The 23609-nt window shown below is 39.2% G+C and overlaps 1 protein-coding gene across 8 annotated transcripts in view; it reads left to right on the top strand.

Annotated features, from left to right (window-relative positions):
* Nucleotides 1–21237, top strand: part of ENOX2 (ecto-NOX disulfide-thiol exchanger 2) — a 262829-nt gene extending 241592 nt beyond the window's left edge. For 7 of the 8 annotated variants that reach the window (XM_059909877.1, XM_059909875.1, XM_059909874.1 and 4 more), the window contains 6 exons: nucleotides 2494–2608; nucleotides 7076–7257; nucleotides 9390–9497; nucleotides 13664–13772; nucleotides 16423–16508; nucleotides 19682–21237. In XM_059909877.1, the coding sequence (XP_059765860.1) occupies nucleotides 2494–2608; nucleotides 7076–7257; nucleotides 9390–9497; nucleotides 13664–13772; nucleotides 16423–16508; nucleotides 19682–19813 (732 nt within the window). In that variant the 3' untranslated portion in view covers nucleotides 19814–21237. The remainder of the gene's footprint in view (nucleotides 1–2493; nucleotides 2609–7075; nucleotides 7258–9389; nucleotides 9498–13663; nucleotides 13773–16422; nucleotides 16509–19681) is intronic. The other variant, XM_059909872.1, reaches the window with a different exon arrangement.
* Nucleotides 21238–23609: the final 2372 nt, after the last annotated feature.

The following is a 23609-nucleotide window of genomic DNA, read 5'->3' as shown; positions in this document are numbered from 1 at the left end:
ACTTTTATTTATATTTAGTGTAAACTTAACTTGATATAGAAATCATTATTTTTCCTGATAAAAGGAATAAAAAAGGAGAATATTATTTGAGATAGTGATTAACTGTAGCATTAATTATTAAGAAATCCATTTAAAATACTTATAATCTCCCTAAATGGAGGCAATTTTCACCAGACAGCTTTGCACATTTTCTGTATTATGGCCCAAGTGGGGCTAACCTAGGCAAGGAATTCTCAGCTCACTGCTGAGGAGCCTCTGACAGGCATCAAGTGGCCTTTAAATGATTGCAAGCTGTTCCAAAATGGAGTTCTCATGCTTGATTTTTTTTGAAAAAGTGACTTTTCCAGTGTGATCTCAATCATTTCCGATGTTCTTCATGCCTTTCTGCAGATCTGTGTTTACATCTGGTAGCACTTCCCTTCAGCCTGAAGAACTTTCTTCAGCTTTTCTTATAGTGCAAGTCTTTGGGTGACAAATACTCGCATTTACATTTGTCTGAAAATATATTTATCTCATCTCCATTCTTGAAAGAATTTTTCTCTGAATATAGAATTCTGAATAAATAGGTATTTTTTATTTCTTCTTGCACTTTAAAGAATTGTTTCCCTAACTTCTGGTCTTTATTGTTTCTGAAAGAAATCAAAGCATTCAAATTGTTTTTCCCCCGTTTATAATATGTTGGTTTTTTCTGGCTGTTTTTAAAAGTTTCTCTTTTTTCCCCCAGTTTTATTGATATATAATTGACATACAACACTGTATAAGTTTAAGGTGTACAGCATAATGACTTGACTTACTTACATGTATTGTGAAATAATTGTCACAATAAATTTAGTTAACTAAAGAGTTAGAGTTTCTCTTTATGTTTCATTTTCAGCAGCTTGACTATGGTGTTCCGAGACATACTGTTTTTCCACATATATTCTGCTTGGGGTTCACTGAGTTCTTTGAATATATAGATTAATATATTTCATCAAATTTGAGAAATCCTCAACTATTTTTTCTTCAAATATGTTGAATCATTTAATCTCTCCTCTCTTTCTGTGATTCCAGTTAGTTTCTCTGTTCTTCAGATTTGATAAATTTGTATTGTTCTCTCTTTAAGCTTTCTCTGTATACTGTCATCTCTATTCTACTGTTAAGCTCATCCAAAGTTTCTATTTCTCTGCTAAGATTTCCTATCTTTTCATTCATTATTAACATATTTCCTTTACATCATTGAGATAGTTATGATAGCTGCTTTAACTCCTTGTTCTGCTAATTTCCAATATCTAGTTCATTTCAAGCTTGGTTTCTGTTGATTGTCTTTTCTCTTGAAAATGGGTCATCTCATCCTAGTTCTTGTAGGTATGTCAGTTAACTGGGGGCTTTATCTGCTTATTGTGAATATTTTGCTTTTAAGTCTTTGGATTCTGTTATATTCTTTCAAAGAATGTTGATTTTGTTTTCTTTTGTTTTAATGGTCAATTTACTTCATTGAATTTAAGCTAGAAATTGTCTCTCTTAGATGGCAACTCAAATCTCAGTTCAGTTTTTTAGCCTTAGCTGGGTTGTTTGGAATCTGCCATGTGCTTTCATGGTTCAAGGGTCATGCAGAAATTTGTACAGTTCTTATACACAGAATTTGGATCCCTCTCTCTTTGGCTATCTACTTTCTGGGATCCCCTCCTCACTTTCCATTGGCTTCCAGTGGTTGCCCTGAACTCTCTCCTTTATTTATTTAGGATATGAAGACTTTGGATTTTCTATTTAAAATTTAGCCACCATATGAGGTGCTAGCTGTTGTCTGCTCTCAGACTAAAAGTCTCTTTAAAACTGGAAGACCCACACCCTTCTTCCAAGTGTCAGCTCCTCTTCGGAATATGCCTGTTTTTGTTCTTTCTCCAATGCCATCAAGTAGTTAGGGATTTGGTTTGGTTTGTTTTTTTGTTCACAGAAGATAGATATTATCCACGGAAGGGTTGATCTGGTAGGAGTTCAGTCCTGACAGCTCATTTTTACTCTAACTACTAAACCTGCAAATGTTTGATTAAGAGTTCTGTTGAGTAAGACTTTAAAGGGAGAGAGAAGAGGATAGAAAGCAGCAAGATCAAAGGATTTGACATGGGAAGGTGAACATGGCAGAACCTTAAGGGAAAGTCCAGAAATCCATGTAAGAGGTGGAAGGTATTTCATGGTCAACGGTACTCTCTAAAATGGGAGGGATACAAGAATCATCGGCTGCTAGAGCTCTGGGTATGGAAAGAAAGCCTATACAGGACAGAGTGTACAAAGTTTGCTTTGTCTATTGAGACTGTCCTCAGCCTCAACATGCCCCTTTGCCTTTGCCTTTGCCTTTGCCTTTTCCTTTTCCTTTGTCTTTGCCTTTGCCTTAAGACTACTCTGAAGTTTTGTTATACGTTTAAAAAGACCCTGCTTTACCTAGTCCTTAATTCTGTTTATTTCCTCAACATTTTCAAGGCTTTCCCACCTAAAGAGCATATCTTTTAACCTTAGGAAATTCGCAACATACATAATGATGAATTAATGGGAATCAGGCGAGAAGAAGAAATGGAGATGTCTGATGATGAAATAGAAGAAACAACAGAAACAAAAGAAACTGAGGAATCAGGTAAAGATTATTCTGCTTTGCTTTATTTAACTAACACCTACTGGAAGGGATGATATTTTAAAACCGTTAACAACCGGTAAGGTATGGGCACAAACCCATCAGACTGGAAGCAGCTAGAGACAATTGGTAAGGCCATATAAGTACACACTTGCTGAATGTCAACCCTGTGGCTACAGGACTTACTGTGGTCTTAATTTACTGCCATCTTTCATCATAGTACCTAAGTAAAAGTGGACTTTCTCTTCCTAGGAGCATTGGACATTTAGGTGGTATTGTTCTATATTTGGCTTGGACTTATTAATAATACGTTCTACAGTAGAAACCATAAGACAGTTTATGTATAAATAGGTAACTAGCCAAACTTTTAGGAAAAAAGTTAGATCCCTACATCACTTATACTTTACACCAAAATTAATAACAGATGGATTGAAGATTCAATTGACAAAATATATATATAGCAAAAGAAATGTTAGAAAATGTAGGAGTTGGTTATATAATTTGGGATGAAGATCTCCAAAGATAGAAATCTTAAAGGATATTTTTGATAAATGTATCTGCATAAAAATTAAATATTTCTCTTTAAAAATCACAAAGTTAAAAGAGAACCTAGGGCTTCCCTGGTGGCACGGTGGTTAAGAATCCACCTGCCAATGCAGGGGACATGGGTTCGAGTCCTGGCCTGGGAAGATCCCACATGCCCTGGAGCAACTAAGCCCATGCGCCACAACTACTGAGCCTGAGCTCTAGAGCCCACGAGCCACAACTACTGAGCCCATGTGCCACAACTACTGAAGCCCGCATGCCTAGAGCCTGTGCTCTGCAACAAGAGAAGCCACAACAATGAGAGGCCCACGCAGCACAAAGAAGAGTAGCCCCTACTCCCCGCAACTGGAGAAAGCCCACGCACAGCAACAAAGACCCAACACAGCCAAAAATAAAAACAAATAAATAAATAAATTTATTAAAAAAAAGAGAGAATCTACAAACTAAGTCGAAATATCTACAATATATGAGTCTACCTATCTGCTGCCTTCCATTGTGGTTACCTGGAGGTTTATTAGGAACCAAACAGGGGTCTACAAACAGTTGTCTGGGTAAAGGCTTTTGCTCTCACCTAGTATAGTCAGGACCTCACTGTGAGACGATAGCCATGGTATGGGTCCCCAGTGGAACTCAAATGGCAAACCTGTTGAACAATATAACACACCACCCTTCAATTTCATAACAAATCATCTTGGAGGGGGGTTACCATGGGAGAGATTAAAACATCAGCTAAAAGATGAGTGTTTTCAGGTAAACCATTCTATACAATCTTAGCAGTCAGTAAAGCACAGTGGACAAGACACTGGACCTAAAGTTAGAACACCTGAGTTCTAGTCCAAGCTCTGCCTTTCTTGACATAGAAAGGACTTCTTCCTCAGCGAGCCTCAGCTTCCACACTTATAAGAAATACATTATAAAAACTGTCTAACAAAGATTTTGTAATGGTTAAGTGAATTCATTCACTCCTTTAATAACTATTACATTCTCAGCCCTGTGCTTGACATTGGAGATATGGTAGTATACTGCCCCCACTGTGTGTGTGTGTGTGTGTGTGTGTGTGTGTGTGTGTGTGTGTCTGTGTGAGAGAGACAGATAGAAAACAGATTGATTATAATGCAAATCAGAATTTATTGGTTCCTGTACTTGCATATTGAAGTGAGCAGCTCTAGCCACTTGAGTGATCCCAGAATCTTCACTCCATGAACAAAAACTCTTAAGGAAAGAAAATCACTGAGTCAGAATTTTTTAAAAGCATTCATTAGCTGTTACATCTGAATTTCCTCTATTTTTGCCATATGTTAGATCCCTAAACATATAAACCTCCATATATATTAAATAAACCCTTTGTAATCAGTGAATAGTTAATATTTTCAGAACAGCAAACTAATAACTGCAGACACATACTATAAACTTATAGCCAAGATAAACAAAAAATTTAATAATAATTGAGCTATTCAAATTATTTAAGTGTTTAGCCAGGATATTTTATAGCTGATTAATCTTTGATTTGTAGGATTGTCTCCACCTCAGTATCTGCAGTATTGTATACAGTATAAATCCACTGTTACCCTGAAATGAATGCAACCGTAAGTTTGAGCATCCACTTGATAAGTTGCTGAGTTTGAGGAATTATTGGGGGAGGAGAGGGGTATATGGGAGATTCAGATTGAATGCACTTACTAGGGTTATATAATTGCAGTTTGCTTCTGTATCTCTTTTGAGTTAAAAGCTGTATTGGCTACTGCACAGAATCTTATTCGTTTAGAGACTGGAAACTCCCTGACAGATCATCTTATAGCTATTTTCTTTCCTGTTCCACATGCCAGGATGCTGCTTTGTCAAATAAAGCTATCTACAATAGACTTAATGTAGCTTACCAAATAGCTTTTCTCCCAGAAGGTTTCAATTCATTTTAATTCAAGGACTTTTGTGCATTTTTCTTCCCCTTGATCGTACCTAATTTTGTTATTGCATGTCTGTAGTACTCAACTGCAGAAATCCTGCTCAGTGTGAGCCGGTGAGCAGGTCCTCAGTTTTTATCTAAATCAGCTACATGTTTTAGTTATCGCTTGGTTCCAATTAAAAGCTTAAGCAACTAGATCTCAAAGTTTTATTTCTCTCTCTCTCCATGCTACCAAACTTGAATTTCAGGAGCCTATAGCATGTTTTTGGTTAAATATACTTCCCAGTCTGACTGAGTCAAAGCTAGCAGTCTGTTACCTTTCCTTGAAGTGCCACAAAATTTCTGTTCTGTGAGATTCTCTATGGTAGCTAGCCCATATTTGTGATTCAGAACTGGAAATACTCTTGCCATGGAAGAAAAGACCGCTGTGCTCAAAGCAATGTGTTGAAGAGGGAGAATCACATCAAAGCAAATCATGATAGTGTGAAACTACTTCATTCTATTGTTAACCATGATGGAAAGTACATGTACCCAGTAAACATTAAGGATAGCTGTTCCCTTTCAGCATCTATCTTCTGCCTTCTTCACTTAAATTGGTGGTTTTCAGATTTGGTATATATATATAAGAATCACTGGGTTACCTTTTAAAATTCAGATTTCTGTGCTATAGAGTCTGCTTCAATAGGCCTGTAATAGGGTTTGGGAATCTAAATTTTATCAGCCATCCTAAATGAATTATATGATCATGGTCCAGGGAGCACATTTGGAAAACATTGACTTAGACTGTCTAATTCTCCACTTTGAACTTCACAAGTGTTTCTCAGTTTTTTCTCCCCCTTTAGGTGGGACAGAATGGCTAGAGGGGTCTGGAGCTGGTTGGTTCCCTGAGTTGGTTAGGCTCTGGTACTACCTGAGTAGGTTAGGCTATGGTAAAATCATTTCTTCTGAAGGCAGCCCTTTTATAGAAGAACATGATGCTCTGGCATATCTCAAGAGGGTTTCTTTTTCCCCTCCCCTGCTGGAAGCACATAGGAATTTTTCTCCAGTGTTCACTCTGAGGACCAGGTGGAGCCCCTGGAGATAAAACTCACAAAAGTGTAGGGACCTAGCTATGACTGGGTCTCCCTGGAGTTTTTAACTCTCAGACTTATTTACACTGAGCCTACAGCAAATTGCCAAGTACAGTTTAGGTTTTCCTACCTTGACACTGTTTCCTGTGGCGATATCTGCTCATGGGTTTCTGGTCTGGTAAGTTGTGATTCTCTGTATTCACCTGTTTGTCTCTCCAATTTTGGGTGTATGAGTTTGCCCTGTTACTTCACTTCTCTGTTGTATCTAAGAAGAGTTGTTGGTTTTTTTTCAGTTTGTTCAGCTTTTTACTTGTTGTTAGGATGGAGTGGTGACTTCTAAGCTCCTTACATGCTAGACCATAAACTGGAAGTTTTTTTTTTTTTTTGGCCTCACTGCACGGCTTGTGGGATCTTAGTTCCCCAACCAGGGATCGAACCCGGGCCCTCAGCAGTGAAAGCGCAGAGTCCTAACCACTGGACCGCCAGGGAATTCCCCAGGAAGTCTTGTGTCTTAATTTTTACATTTACCTTTCCTCTATAGGATCAGTTAAGGCTGCATTTTTAAAAAATAACTGTCAGCCAAATTATTGTGTGGACAGTCATCAGTTCAAGACAATTAGCCTTCTATTTTATTATTACAGGCTCTTATTATTTGCTGCATTTCAAGTAAAAGTAACTGATGTTACCTAGAAATATTTTAGTGATGTTTGAGGTGAAGAATTTGAAACACGATGAGGACTTTTGTGTGTTGGAATTCTGTGTTCATTTAGAAAAACGAGTCTTTGTGCTTTTGTGTCCATCTCTTGCTACCATGGCCACCTCAGATCTAAAGTTTCTCATTGAGAGGCTTTTTATACATGTCAATTTAAAACACCAAGTTTTCATGGTACTAAGGTGAACCACAACGGAATCTGGATATATGGTTTTTACTCCTTTGTATTGATTGTTTAGCCTTAGTATCACAGGCAGAAGCTCTGAAAGAAGAAAATGACAGCCTCCGTTGGCAGCTTGATGCCTACCGGAACGAGGTGGAACTGCTAAAGCAAGAACAAGGCAAAGCCCACAGAGAAGATGACCCAAACAGGGAACAGCAGCTGAAACTCCTGCAGCAAGCCCTGCAAGGAATGCAACAGGTAAAGACATTTTGGTTCTCTGAGCTTTTTGGAAGGATAGTAATCAGCTCCTCACTTGTAAAAGGGCCCCCGCAAGCAAATAGAATAGCAAACCTCTTATTTTCTTGGTATTGTGTTCTCTGGCATGGCTGAGGAAGGGATGATGTATTGTAGTTCATGAAATGTTCTGGTAAATGCAGAGATAGCGATGGATCACCAACTTTCAAAGAATGTGCATTCAGTAAAAAATACTTAACAATAAAACTACACTGAGCATAACCTAATCTTTTCTTTATGCTACGGAATGTACTTTGGGATTTGGACAGGGTCTCAAGGTCATTGTGAAGAACCTTAATTACTTAGATATGCAACAGTGCTGGTGAATAAGTATCTAGTTGATACAATGCTAAATAATACAGTCTTTTAGAAGAAATGGCAAGAATCCTACCCTTGATTTGGTTGGAAGGAGAGGTGTTATGGGTTTTTAAGTATCAGTGCTTTTGGGCACATAATACCAATTTGCTTTTGTTTTGTTTTGTTTTCACAGTCATTTATGTGAATGAGTTTACCAGCACGTTATCCCAAGTATAAAAAGTAAAGTAAATAAGTGCATCCAACTGTAATTGCATTCAAATACAACACTGTGTAACAGATGCTCAATATCTAGAAGTTTTATGTAACCACCACAGCAAGCCTACTATTTAAAAGATATCAACATCTGTTCCCATTATAGTAAAGGAGTAGTACTTCTGAGTAAGGGTACTATCCTCTTCTGTCTTGCCGGATTACCAACCATTTTCCTCACAACTTAAACTGTCCAATAATTTTTTAATTGTGTGCCTTGGAATTATCTAGGGCAAAGCTTATTGATGTTTGGAAATCACAAATTGTGAACAGGGAGTCTCTTCTGGCACAAAGAGCCCCATGTTCCTATTACTTCTGCTATCATTGTCTTCCTATGTGACAAGCAATATCACATTAATATTTTACCTTTCCTATTAACGAAATGTGTGAAGTAATGCTTACCTTCCTTTTACTGTCACCGTGGAGTTTAATTAGATCAGGGATCTAGTTTAATTACATCAGATATCTTTCCACCAAAAAAATACATCTCCTCAGCTAGACTTCAAAGAATTTCAACAATGTACATTGTACTGTGTCTTTTAGCCCTCCCAATGGTCTTTTGCAAGCCTCTGAAAAGCAAAACTTTGAAAACATTTTCTTGTTATTGTTTTCCCCTCTTACCTTGATTTGAAACCACTCCACATAAGAATGGAGTGGTTCAATTTTAAACTAATGAACTTTTTTTTCATTCCATCACTTCAAAAACTTCGGTGAGACAATTAGGTCTCTACCTCCTGAAAAATTAATTTTACTCATTTTGATTACTTTTTATTGGAAAATAGCCTTGTAAACAATGGTAAAATTTCTCCCATCTTATCCCCGATAGACGTATAGTCTAATATGATGGTTAAGAGCATGGGCTGTGGGGTTGACTCAACCTGGGTTTAAATCCCAGCTCTGGCACTGACCATCTGAATAGCCTTAGGCAAACCATTAAACCTCTGTAACCTTCAGGCTTATGTATCATAGGTTTATTGTGAGGCTTAAATGAGATCATGCATATGAAACCCTTTGCCCAATACTTGGCACATGTTAGATGCTAAATACATAGTATTTGTAGTAATCATTAATGATGAATCCAGTTCCTTGCCTACTGATAAGGGAACCAACATTTGTGAAATTTGGATTCTTTACTACTTTTCTCGCAGAAATTGAACTTGGCTTGGAAAATGGCTATTTGCAAGAATGCTTTATACATTAAGTTCTATGCCAAAATCAAGATATTGTCCACATAGTATTAACTGCACCCTACCCTTACATCTGGCTGGAATAGGAAAGTTAAGTGATTAGATCAATTAGTTTCTCAGACTCTTTCTAAAATATGAACAAATCCAAAAGATTCATAAGAGCCAGATAAAATAACTTCAAGTGAAAAGTATCTTGATTTTCCCTTTAGTATCTTTGCATGGAGAAATGATTGTGTGTGCTGGGGGAAAGTGAGGAAGGCCTGCCTAATACCTAACTTCAGCCAGTGTTTTTAAGTGAAGTGTGGCTTCTTAAGACTTGATTGTCTTTGGTCTTTCTTGTAGCATCTACTCAAAGTCCAAGAGGAATACAAAAGGAAAGAAGCTGAACTTGAAAAAATCAAAGATGACAAGTTACAGGTGGAAAAAATGTTGGAAAATCTTAAAGAAAAGGTACATGAGTACTAAGTGACCCTTTTCCCTTGCCCCCTTCCCCCTTTTCAGTGACAATGAAAATGCCCTGGAAGCTCCTACCAATAGGTATCAATGTGGAATGGTTGGTTGATTGGGGATTAAAAGCCCTTCTCCAGGGTAATTCTTGAATCAAGGGCTCTGCTTTTAGGTATGAGTCCTTGGCATTTCTAAAGGTTCTGGAGAGTATACTTTTCAATGAATAAAATGTCCGTCCATCCCTAACATTCCTCAGTCTTCCTTCTTGGAGAAGGTCAGAGTATACACCTCATCCCTGCTTCATCTAGTCAAGCAAATAACAACATAGAAAGCCCGTGTGACACAAAATACTTTCAATTAAGCATTTCATTAAACGAAGGAACACAAGTACAACAGAACATTGACATTTCTTTGCCAACACTCCATCTAGTGTAATAATGAGCTGCTGCAGGTTGAAATAGCCAAAACCAAAAGGGGGGAAACTTGGAAAGCAAACAAGGAGACACATTATTCTAAAGCTAGATAATAGCAACCGGGAAGGCAAAACGGGACTTTGCCTAATGAGAACCTGCAGCCACAGAACCTCCAGTGAGGACCTCTGAGAAAGTCTACTAACTTCTAGATGGATTAATGTATCTCAACCATGCATCGGGTGCCCAGTCTATTTAAGGTATGTAAAGTCTACTGATGGTGTCTCCCTGTCACACCTCTCTAATTTCCTTTATGCCTGAACATTCAAGTGAACTTATCCTCTGAAAAGAAAGGCCCATTGACCATAGCTGCCTGACTTAATGTCTCAGAAGAAAGAGAAGATTAGCGGGCTTCCCTGGTGGCACAGTGGTTAAGAATTTGCCTGCCAATGCAGGGGACATGGGTTCGAGCCCTGGTCCGGGAAGATCCCACATGCTGCGGAGCAACTAGGCCCGTGCACCACAACTACTGAGCCTGCGCTCTAGAGCCCGTGAGCCACAACTACTGAGCCCACGTGCCACAGCTGCTGAAGCCCACTCACCTGGAGCCTGTGCTCCACAATGGGAGAGGCCACTGCAATGAGAGGCCCACGCGCCACAGCGAGGGGTGGCCCCCCCCTCGCCGCAACTGGAGAAGGCCCACGTAGCAACGAAGACCCAGCGCAGCCAAAAATAAATAAAGAAAAATAACACACACAAAAAAAGAGAGACGATTAGGAGCTTAGACCAAGAGCCAGAAATCAATTCCACAGTTCTACAGTTCCACAAGAGGTCGTGCTTTTTCTCTTCTGTGCTCAGGGCAGGAAGATGCAATGCATACAGGCCCTGGGTGCGTTTGCCAGCATAGTGACTTCCCCTAGAGTGCCATTAAGAACTGGCAACCTTGGTGTAGTTGAAACAAATGATTGAAAGTGTTTTCTTCCGGAGGCCATTTGCAATATGCTTTTAATTTTTCCACTTCATAAAACCAACTTACTTTCCAGTTTTGTGGGTGTTATTAAAGAAATGAGCATAATCCCAGACAAATTCATTTATCAAGCATTTAATTGAAAAGTGCCAAAGCTGCTCTATTTAGCAGGACTTTCCTCATACTATCAGAGCTTCTAAAATGTCCCAGAGCTGCTACTTAGCTCTGTTTCCCTTCTTGCATAAGATGGAGTGTGTGTGTAGTGTAGCCAGAAGACTATAGGTGAACGTGGGGTTATCCTAATGACATTAAGCTTAAAATCACTCTTCAGGATTGACATCACAAATTGACTTGAGGACATTTTCGTGTAAGCAGCTCTCTGCTTTGTAAAGTATTTCATTTAAAGAAGTGAAGGGTCAAATGGCATTGAAAAATCTTGCAATATTATACCTAAGTCTAAGTGTTTCCCATTTTGCAACTAAATATACCTTGAAGTGGCAGCTAAAGAGGACAGGGAGAGAAATCCAACTGATAATCAGAAAAATGTGAGTCAGAATATGTTTCTGTCCTGTTATTTTAAGTGAGGTTTTCCTTCAGGGAAAGTCATGACAGTTCATTATAATCTGATCTTCTCTGGGAAGCTGATTTGTGACCAAATATTTCAAACTGTCACAATTAGGTTAGGCAGCAAAGTACCATCACATTAGACTGCAAAAAAAATTTCAGGTTGAAAGGAAAGCAATAAGTTTTGGTGAGGAGGGATATTTTTTCTTTTTGTTTGGGTTTCTTGACAGTAAACCACAGTGTGAGTTATTGTCAGTGTTTTGCAATATAACAATGTGACTTATGTCTGTCTTACTGCAGAAAGAACTAGCTCTTTGAATCTGCTAGTAAAATTCAAGGTGATATCATGAACCCTCCCTTGAATTCTGATCGCCCATTTCCTACTACCTTATTGGCCATTCTACCCTTTAAAAGAGCCATTAAACTTTTTTTTCCAGTTTGTTTCCTTTTCATTTCTTTTTAATTTAACATTTTAACCGTGTGCTTCTCTTTAAATGAAGTTTATGTTATAAACACTCTGAGATCATTCCATTATTTCCAGTTTTAGGAAAATACTATTACTCTCTTTTCTGTAACTGTTGAATACGCTTCCTAGTAATTCATAGTGTTCTATTTTATTTTTATTATTTTTCATGATTAATATTGTCATCTGTGAAATTAGTTGTTTTATTTTTGGGGATCTAATTTTTCCTGAATTGATGATGTATCTTAATAAAGCAGCTTTATATTTGTTTATAAAAAAAATTCAAGGTGATAAGCATCCCTTCAATTACCTTCTAATTTTTTAAATGCCAGCTATAATCAAATTGAAGTCAGGTTTCAGTAAGGCTACATTTTGATTCAAGATGGCTAAAACTTCTCAGGATGTCTACATGTCTTAAATGAACCCCAATCTGTTAAATTCTCACACTTAAAAAATGGCTTACTGGATCATTTAATGTTTTAAGGGGGTTAGAAGCACATGTACAGCCCGTGGCTTAGAAGTGAGCCAGCAGTTTAAATCAAACTTGGCATGATGGTTGCTGACTGGATTGGATTCTAAAGACCAAAGATTGAGTAGGTCATCAAGAAAGGTTTCCCTTCTGACTACAGCCTGGAAGCCTGTAAATCCACAAAACAACATGTCTTGCAGCAAAGACCATTAGTTTCATTCAGGGGCAGCATCCTGGAAGCTTTGAAGGCATCTTTAAAGAAAAAAGAAGGAAACCTGTCCCTGCTGAGGGCTTTTGGAAGGAAAGAAGTGACGAAGCACCCGAGTCATCCATGATCTGCTCCCCCCTCCGGAACATTTCCCCAACACTTTCTTTTACAACAGCAGTGAGACTGAAGCACTGATTTCTTTTATTCCTTCTTATGAAGGCTCTTGCTTCACATTTATAATACAGAAAAGATGTTCTCAGTACCCAAAGAGAGAAAGAAAAACCCGAGAACGGTCTGGAAGCATTTTTCAGTTTGGTTGCTGGTCATGGATTTCACCTGAGTATCTCTTATGAAACATACACACTATGCTCAGAAAGAGAAAACTTTCAACAACAAAGAAGTCCACTGTCACGGTCATTTCTTGCTGTAAAGTCATAAATATCCTAATTGATAATGTCCTTATCAGAGAAAAGAGAGAGAGAGCTGATAGTCAATAAATAGAAGCTCTAATTTTTAGTTCAAGAGCCAACAGTTGATTACCTGTGAGTGGATCAGCTACATTGTAGATTCTCCATTCCAATATGGGACTGACCTTTAGCATAGTGTGGACCTAAAATAAAAAAGAATGGTCCTTTTCACATTGGGTGGCCTGGGATGAAATCCTGGCTCTACCATTTTCTAGCAATGTGATCTTGGGCAAGTTACCTAATTTATCTGAGCCTCACTTTCCTCACCTGTAGAATAGAGATAAAACATACCTAACAGTGCCTGGCATCTTACAGACAATAAATGTTGGGTCTGGTTCCCCAGACTACTTGCATAGAGTCAAGAATGATAAAGGCAGAAGGGAAAAAAAAGACTAGTGAAGATGAATGTCTAAATTTTTGTGTGTGTTTTGAAGGCTTATAAGGAAGCTTTGGATTATTGGTGATGCTTTTGTAATTTATACTATTTTCCCTCCCATTCAATAAGCAAAATTGCACAGTATTGCTTTCGAGGTGCTGTTAAGAAGTTCCCTGTTGTATAATTGAAACCAAGTCTGTTACCATATAAGGTGCACTGACCCGGGAGACATATTATTCCCACAGGAAAGCTGTGCCTCTAGACTGTGTGCATCGAGCCAGGATAGTGACTACCCTCTGGAGAAGACCCTGAACAGCTGTCCTATCAAATCTGAACGCGAAGCACTGCTAGTGGGTAAGGAAGCTAACACACACATTCAACGGATAGAGTGCAGTGGAGTGGGGGGAAGGATTAACCTAAGATGCATAAGCACATGCCAAGCATTTATGAAGCATGACAGTGCAAGGACCCAGAGTCCTGAAGACAACAGGGTAAGAACAAGTACAGATTTCAATCAAAATGGTAGTAGCAGCTCCCAGCCCTCTTCAAACTCCTGGTGACCACTGCCACATCAAGTGTGTCAGTATAAGTGCTATGCTAAGAGGGGGTCCACTGGAGAAACATGTTGTAGATTTTTTAAATCTCTAAGCAAAGATAGGTGAGCCCTCTCACTCCCACTCAAGGGACAGTGCAGACATTGTTTGGCAGAGAGCTTCTCCAGATGGGCCTCCGGAGAAGGTGTGTGTCTCTCTCCTGTCTTTCCAGGTTACTGGCAGGCGACTCAGGAGGCTGTCTGTGGGGTGTTGGACCCTGGTGGGCTCTGATGAGATAAATGCTACAATTGCTCTCGTTACATAAAATTTTTTCACAGAGGCAAGATAGCATAAGTGGATAACAAATCAGACAGAACTGGCTTTCTGTCTTGACCCCACCATTTCCATCCTGAGCTTCAGTTCCTCCATCTGCAAAATGGGCATAATAATACTACCTGTCTCAAAGTAGCTGCAAGTATTAAATACGACAATTCATCTAAATCACTAAACACAGTGCCCAGCCCATAGTAAGCCCTCAATAAATGAGAAGCATTTTGCACTTACAGCACTATTCACAAATGCTTGTTGACTTTATATTCTATTTGGAGAACAGTGGCAGATTGATCCCCTTTTAAATGACTAAAATATTCAGTCACTTAAAAGGGGCTAATCTTGGGCCTCAGCAGATAATCCCAGCTGCCTTCTAGGAAGCTGAGCCACACTGTAGCCTCACCCCAATCTCAAAAGTTCTCCACACTAATTAGCTTCTGCATATTTTAAAGATATATCTGCCTCCTTCAGTAATGGATATTGTACTCAGATTTAACACTTTGATATGTTAATAAAGATGCACAGGGGGATCTGCCAGTGAGTCTTCAAGAAGAGTGACAACTTATTTCCGTTTTCGAACTCAAAGTTCTTTAACAAATTGGCATGGCAACAGGGAGACCTGTCAGAGAAGAGCTATGGGTAGGAGGAAACCTCTGTAAATGGATAGTTCTAGAAACAAAGATTCTTAAGTGTTTAATGTTTTGTTTTTTAAAGAAAGTAGTCTTGAACTCACAGAAAGGAAAATCTGTTTTTTAAATTGGTTATTTGGGTGTGAACCCACAAAAACTGCTTCGTATTTTGAAATCTGTGGAGTTACTTCTTGGCATTTGACAGGATTTCTTGACCATAGCATCTAGAATTCCTTTGAATATGGACTGTCTTCTTCAGAATTTAAGTTTCTCAGCTTGAGTCAGTGTTTACAAATTCAATTTACCAAGTCATTTAAGAGTAAAGTAGTGTTATAAGTAATAGTATCCATTTTGAATAGAGTTTTGAACCCTACCATCAGTTCCTCCTGGATCCTCCAACCCACCCGCTTGCCATCTAATATTGGAGGACTTTTACAGAGAACTTATTTGAACTTTAAGCTACAATTTAAACTTGTGATATTCTTTGTCAGGTGCTTAAAGGGATAGACAAGTCATAGTTTATAAACCAAATCAAATTTAGCTTTTATTTCCTGGCAGTTTTCAGCAAACTCAGTTCTGGGTCTGTTTGATATACCTAAGATCTTATGAAAGGAGATGAATTCAAAAAAAAATTAAAAAAATAGTAGACTTTTGAACAATTTATATGCTGCCTGTTGCCAGAGAAAGAAGTAGTATTGGCACAATTAACCTGGTGGCCAGAATAATCAAGGCAGTATCTGTAGCTGCCAATCACTCCAGAGTTAGAAATCATGCAGATCCCTGGAGGCTGTAAATTGCTATAAGAATTCTGTTACTTGAAGAGATTCAGGGCTCTGAGGACAAACAGAATGCTAGTCACCACTTGAATGAAGGAAATGTTTGGCTTTTCTTTACAGACCTACTCACGGAATAAAACCCAAATACAATCAGCAGATTCTCTTGTGAGAGGCACAAGGTTAATCAGGCAAAGTACGTGATTTGTACTTTTGCCACAACAGCAAGACATTATTAAATGCAAAAGAGGCTAAAATCCAATTTAAAGATGGTTCAGAGGAACTGCAAAAACCCAGCACAATCTAAAGTCATTGTAAAAGTCTAAATTCATTGTAAAACGTAGAACTCAAATGGCGTTTAGCCATCATGAATGATGGAAGTGACTCCTCAAATGCCAGCTTTTCTGCATGCGGTATAGTGCAGTGAGAGGCAGTACACGTAGTGTTTGAGAGCAACTGTCTGGATTCAAATACCTGCCACTTACCAGCTGTGTGACCTTGGGCAAGTTGCTTAAACTTTCTGTGCTTCAGTGTCTTCTCATCTGTGAAATGGGGATGGTAATACCTACCTCACAGGGTCGTTGTAAAGATTAAACGTGTAAAATATATATAAACTTAGAATAGTGCCCAATACATAATATGATGTACATATGAGTTGGCTCTTGCTAGACGCTATCATGTGGCATCTCAACGAATACAATGCTCAAGTGTAACCTACATGCTATTATTGTCTCTATAGGGATTATCTCCACATTCCTTCATGTCCACCCATTTGGAGCAAGCATTGAATATATCTGCTCCTACTTGCACCGTCTTGATAATAAGGTATGTGGGGGCCTGAGACGGCCATGCAAGGCGATGTAGGGTTCTTTGTGAACAGGTGGCCTCACTCTCCTCAAGCACAAATAAGTCATTAGTAATAACTGTAAGGAAATTTCCCTCACCTATTCTCTCACTGTGATTCAGCGTAAAGTTTCTCTCTTGCTAATAGGGTGACCAGCTGTCCCTGTTTGCCTGGGACTGAAGGGTTTCCTGGGACTTGGGGCTTCTAACGCTGACACCGGGGAAGTCCTGGGCAAACCTGAATGAATTGGCCACCCTACTTCCAAGCTATATCTTAGAAGAATTTTCCTCCTTTCTTTTAATTTACATATCATATGCTAATTAACAGATATTTCTCACCAGTCAAACTTTTGCCCTGGGCCTTTAGCCATTAGCACTGCCATTATCTACAATGACACAATCAAGGCAGGGACAAAAAAAGTTGGAACAATAAGTCTGTAATACAGACTGCATATTTGCTCACAGCTGATCTCATGGGCCAATTCCTTCCCTGAATGCTATCCCGTGGGGGAGCTCACAAAGCATCAGGAGCAAGGGTAAGTGCCAGTTCCCTGGAAAGTCAAGGATGCATGCCTCATATAGGCAGGAGGGGACTCTTGACCCCTCAGAATAAATAAACTCATGATAGAATTTTTTCAGAAGCAGCATTCAGTTAAAGCTGCTCATGGATTGTACTCACTATTTCATAGGATCTGGGCCTTTTGAGAAGTGCCATTGGAATGCAGACTTTTGACAGATGTCCAAAATGTTAAGCCATTTAAGCATATATCCTCTTTTTTTTTTAACATCTTCTTTATTGGAGTATAATTGCTTTACAATGGTGTGTTAGTTTCTGCTTTATAACAAAGTGAGTCATCGATACATATACATATGTCCCCATATCTCCTCCCTCTTGTGTCTCCCTCCCACCCTCCCTATCCCACCCTCCCTATCCCACCCCTCTAGGTGGTCACAAAGCACCGAGCTGATCTCCCTATGCTATGCGGCTGCTTCCCACTAGCTATCTATTTTACATCTGGCAGTGTATATATGTCCATGCCACTCTCTCACTTTGTCCCAGCTTACCCTTCCCCATCCCCGTGTCCTCAAGTCCATTCTCTAGTAGGTCTGCGTCTTTATTCCCGTCTTGCCCCTGGGTTCTTCATGACCACATTTTTTCTTTTTTAGATTCCATATATATGTGTTAGCATATGGTATTTGTTTTTCTCTTTCTGACTTACTTCACTCTGTATGACAGACTCTAGGTTCATCCACTTCACTACAAATAACTCAATTTTGTTTCTTTTTATGGCTGAGTAATATTCCATTGTATATATGTGCCACATCTTCTTTATCCATTCCTCTGTCAATGGACACTTAGGTTGCTTCCATGTCCTGGCTATTGTAAATAGAGCTGCAATGAACATCGTAGTACATAAGCATATATCCTTTTAACAGAGGCACTGGCCCATTTGGTAATCCAGCTGTGGTGATACATCCTCCACATTTGTTTTAGTTCTAGCTAGCACTCCCGTGGCATTTATCTCAGGGAAGTGATGCTATTCTGCAATTAAGCAGCCAGCCCATTTGGCAGTGAAGGGAGGGATTCAATGTGAGCACCAGGACCAAGTGGTCTGTTGAGGTCGTTTGAAACTGAACTCTGTGTCAGTAAAAACGACCCAGTTTTTTTAACTGCAAAAATAATGCAAACATATTCTCTTTAAAATGTAAGCAATATAGAACTACAGTAAAGGCAAAGGGAGAGTTCCCCACAGTCCCATCTCTCAAGGATAACCATTGTTAACAGTTTGGCATATCTTATTTCAGACCCTTTTTTATACATCTGCTGCACCTATATTGTATGTATATATCTATAAGCATTATAGATTTATGTTTTTTGAAATGGGGATTCAACTCTACATGATACTGTGCAGTGTGCTTCGTTCACTTAACTGGATACAGTCCACTACTAACACTGGGGAAAAGGCGTGACCTCACTCCTAGTCTGGTGCCAGTTCCTCCTGAGCAGCTTCCTGCCAGGGTAGTACCAGGGCCTCCCAAAGAGAGCCTGCAATGGTACTATAAGAATTTGGGGGTCCCTCCTACCACCTTTAGAAATATTCGCTGTGACAGCAACTTGGGATTTCTTTAAGGATCCCGTAGTGCTCTTCAGCCAAGCCCTAGTGCCCAGGTTCACAGTTAGGAAAGTTGCTACTGTGCTACTAACATAAAGATGAAGCAAACCCTAAGGGTCAACAGATTTGTTTTTGTTTTTATGTTGGGGTGTGTGTGTGTGTGTGTGTGTGTGTGTGTGTGTGTGTGTGTGTGACAGAGAGACAGAGAGAGAGAGAGAGAGAGAGGAGTGGGGAGAGGGAGCAGAGAAGTAGGAACACAGAGCATTCTCTATTCCTGTCACTTTTCCTTTGTGAACTAAGACGTGTGTGAAGACTTCTGCTCTGGTGGCAGCCACTTCTGCCTCCCTCTCTTTCCCAAAGGCTTTGTAGCTTCAGTGGGCCTGAACGTAACATCGCCAGCACTGATAAGCCATCATTCAGCTGGCTGCAGACCCAAGCCTCTCCGCATGACTGACACCAGCTCTTTCCCAGAGAAAGCTTGGTGGCGATCAATCTCAAAAACGTCATGCTAAGTGAAAGAAACTAGTCACAAAAGACTATATATTGTACAATTACACATATATGAAATTTCCAAAAACTGCAAAACCACAGTGAAAAAAATCTGAGTCAGGGTTTGGGAGTAAAGATTGACTGGAAAGGGGCACAAAGGAACCTTTGTGGGGGTGGGGGGTGATGGAATGTTCTAAAACTGAATCGTGGTGACAGTTGCACTATTGTATAACTTTACTAAAATTCATCAACGTGTACATGTAAAATAAGTGAATTTATTATATGTAAATTATACCTAAATAAAGCAGTTATGAAATACAGAAACAAAAAGAAATCTCAGTGGGCTCAGGCGGTCCAAGCAGAAGAAGGCTTCCACCTGGAATCCACTCAACCGACACATACACATGCACAGGGAAGGGAAGGGAAGGTCGACACCACGCCTAGCACACACACGTGCGCGTCAGCATTCTAAAGCAACATTGCGGGGGGGTGGGGAGCCAGATTAGGAAGGTGGGACTGGTTTTGAATGGAGATGTACTCTCTGTCCCACAGATCTGTACCAGTGATGTGGAATGTCTCATGAGCCGACTCCAGCATACCTTCAAGCAGGAAATGACTGGAGTTGGAGCCAGTCTGGAGAAGAGATGGAAATTCTGTGGCTTTGAGGGCTTGAAACTGACCTGAATCCCTTTGCCTGACAACCTGGGATCCTGAAAATAAATGTGTGTTGGACAAGCTTAGAAAGTGATTTGTATTTTCAATCATTTTCAAGTGGAAATTGCTTTAAATTTGTCAATTCATTCCTGGAATATCTTTTGAGTTAAAATAAGGATCCTAGAGCAGCACCTCAAGCTACAGGCCCTATAAAGAAATTGACTCAAACCTCAAGTGCTGTAACTTCCTCCTTTTCTGTCAATTGGTTGTCTCTTTTTATTAGTAGTATTTAAAAAGGCCTGAGGCTACAGAGTATTTGGGGTGTTTTCAGTGTCTGTACTACTGTTGTAGACTTTAGTATTTTTTAAACACTGTTAACCGAAATGTTTTGATGATTTATATGTGATTTGTGTTTCAGAACTTCTCTTCACATTAATGTTGCTAGTGGTGAGAGGAATGAGAGGAGCACTAGGGACTCCATAACTGACATTGTCTTTCCAATTCCCAGTAGGCCAGTAAGTGAATAACACATCAGTGTCTTCTAGAAGGTGCTTGACCAGGTTCACCTTTTAAAAGACAAAGCATGGTTTGTGGCTTTTTACAAAATTACTGTGAACGAAAAGTTGACAAATGTTTCAAAGTTATTTTCTCTAATGTATCAGATAAAAGGTTTATTTCAGAATTTAAAAAAAAAAGCTAGATGTATTCACAGAAAACAAGTGTCCAGTATGACTGGCATGTGTATGTGGTATTCAGAATCACCTTGTAAATAGCCTGCTTTTAAAGGAGGGCATGTTTAGTTTTCTATGAATTAAAACACACGTGTGTGCTCACACACACACACACACACACACACACACATACACATTAGCAGAAGGGATTTATTTTGATATGCTTCCCCTCTCGTCTTCTTACAAAGTCTGGTGGTCCCTTTTCTTCTGCTGTCAGTGTGTTGAATTGCAAACCATGTACTGCTGTAAATACTATGTTTACTTCATGCTGAATGTCTGCAAAGAGTTGATATGAGTATTAATAGAAAATTCCTGGTAATGAATAAATAGTGGGCTAGGGTGTGTGAAGCTTTGCACAAATAGGTCGGCTCCACCTGGAGTGCTGAGAACTGGGACTCCTCCAGTTCTGCGGTGCCCATCCGCAGATTACAATGGCAGAGTGTGCGTGGACCAGTCAGGAAGTCCTGGTTGATGGAAAAGAAATGGAAAGGATGAGAACTGGGGACTAATTTCCTGAGGCAGAGATGGTCTTTTCTTCTGTGGTGTTGGTGGTGCTTGTAATAACATAAGCATGCCCTCCCTTGAGTCTTGATTGAAAATAAGAGAATGTACTAAGTAAGCAAAGCCAGTGAAGAGTATTTCACAAAAATACTTTGTAAATCAGATGTCAGTAGTGTTCAAAGTTGTATTTTTAAAAGATAAATATTCCTTTTTTATACCTCAGTTTGGTGTCCTGTTTTGAATTGCTTGCTCTCTTAAGTAATCCTTTAGTAAATCATCTCAATTTCTTCCTTTGAGTTACCAGAATATTGGAAGAAGATGCTAAACCTTCTGCTTTGACAGCTAGAAACAGGATTCCACAGCAGCCCATTCATGCTGAAAGCTGGCTTCCCCCTAAGCAACCAGCTGTGCCACCAGCAGGAAGCGAGGGTTATTTTTACAGTAGCTTCCTCACTGAAGCATCTCTGTCATCAGCGCTACAGAAGGCTTTGATTCATCAGTCTCAGGGGTTGTGCAATGCCTTGTTTTAATAACACCTATGAAATCAGGGGAAATTTGCCACTTATCAATTATTTCTTATTTAAATAAGTTAAATAAAATGCATTTAAAGCAACAACTGCCACACCCAGGCCCCTTGCTCTCCTTCACTTGATCTACTTGTAGTACAAATACTCTCTTCCTATTATTCCTGCCAACTTAGTCCACGTGTACTTGAATATACTAGTTGTAATGGTGAATTTTGTGTCAACTTGGCTACACTGTAGTGCCCTGTTGCTTGGTTGAATACCAGTCTAGATGTTGCTGTGAAGGTATTTTTGAGATGTGATTAACATTTAAACCAGTAGACTTTGAGTAACATATCTTACCCTCCATAATGTGGGTGGGCCTCATCCAATCAGTTGTAAAAGAATGAAGTCCTCCAAGGAGAAAAGAATTGTGCCTCCAGATTGCTTTGGACTCAAAACTGCAGCATTAACGCCTGCCAGAATTTCCAGACTGCCAGCCAGCCCTGCAAAATATCAAACTTGCCAGCACCCAAAATCACATCAGCCAATTCCTTAAAATAAATAAATAAATAAATAAATAAATATATATATATATATATATATATATATATATATATATACATACACACACACACACATATACATATGTGTATACACATACAGATATATACATATATATGTATGTATATATACATCCCATTGGTTCTGTTTCTTTGGAAAGTCCTAATGCACTAGTCCAGAGTTATTAAAAATGTATAAAAATAGAGTATGGGGACATATGTATGCATATGGCTAATTCACTTTGGTGTACAACAGAAACTAACACAGTATTGTGAAGCAATTATACTCCAATAAAGATCTATTAAAAAAAAGAGTAAAGGAGAATGCTACAGCAGTGTTAAAAAAAATAGAGTATGTTTGCATTATATTACATAATCAAATTGCAGCACATACCATCTCTCACAATCCTTTTCATTCACCATAGAAATCTATTAAAGAAGCTATTTTTTCCTTACAAATGCTATTTATTGTTCTGTTGTTCCTCCTGAATTTTGAAATTTTACTGTTTTGTTATTTTTAGGAGATACAGTAGTTAGATTTTTCCAGATAATAATTAATAGAAGCATTCTTTTATTTTACAAATGATTATTTCATCTCCCTTCCTAGTCCTGTGACATCACCAGTTCTGATTTTTTAATATTACCAAGTTGCTTGTTAAATGTCTTCAATGCAAATGGAAAAGTTAGTTTTCAGAGCAAATCTTGGACACATATCTGTGTTCAAGTTATACAGTGTTTCATATTTAATTGTGTCCCAAAATGTATGCTTTTCATATAATGCAGAATAAACTATGTTACTTGAAAAGACAGCGTAGATGTGCAAGACCTTTTGACTCACCTGGTAGGACTGGGTGAGCCCTTGGGATTCTTAGCTGTCTTGGACAGTCTATCAAAAAGATCTGGATTCACTTTTCACCACAACTGCTACCATCTACTGAGCACCTGTTATGCTCTCATGCTGCCTAAAGTCATTTCCCACCTGTGGACACAATGGGAGCTTCCATTTTTGTAATTAAGGAGAAATAGTACCTTCCCCAGAGAGTGGTGGTAAAGATTCAACAAGATAGTATCTGAAAATTGCTCAGCCAGTGCCTAGCCCAGAGTGCGTTCACAATAAAGAGTTATGATTATGGTTCAGTCAAAAGTAATTATGAGTCGTGACCTTGCTCTCATTTTAAGAAAAATGTTTTTGTGTTCACACCTAGAATTGTGGGGCTACATCATGTTGCTGGGCCTCAAGAAAGGAAATTCAGCTGTTTAAACATATTCGGAACATTAACTCAGTCCCAGGCACTCTGCCAGACACTGTGGTATACAAGAACCTAAGGGCAGGACAGGAATAAAGATGTAGACGTAGAGAATGGACTTGAGGACACGGGGAGGGGGAAGGGTAAGCTGGGACAAAGTGAGAGAGCGGCATGGACATATATACACTACCAAGTGTAAAATAGATAGCTAGTGGGAAGCAGCCGCATAGCACAGGGAGATCAGCTCGGTGCTTTGTGACCACCTAGAGGGGTGGGATAGG

The sequence above is a fragment of the Balaenoptera ricei genome, chromosome X (genome assembly GCF_028023285.1).
Source record: "Balaenoptera ricei isolate mBalRic1 chromosome X, mBalRic1.hap2, whole genome shotgun sequence".
Lineage (NCBI taxonomy): Eukaryota > Metazoa > Chordata > Mammalia > Artiodactyla > Balaenopteridae > Balaenoptera > Balaenoptera ricei.
Note: the sequence above shows the minus strand (reverse complement) of the source record. Positions and strands in the feature narration are given on the sequence as shown.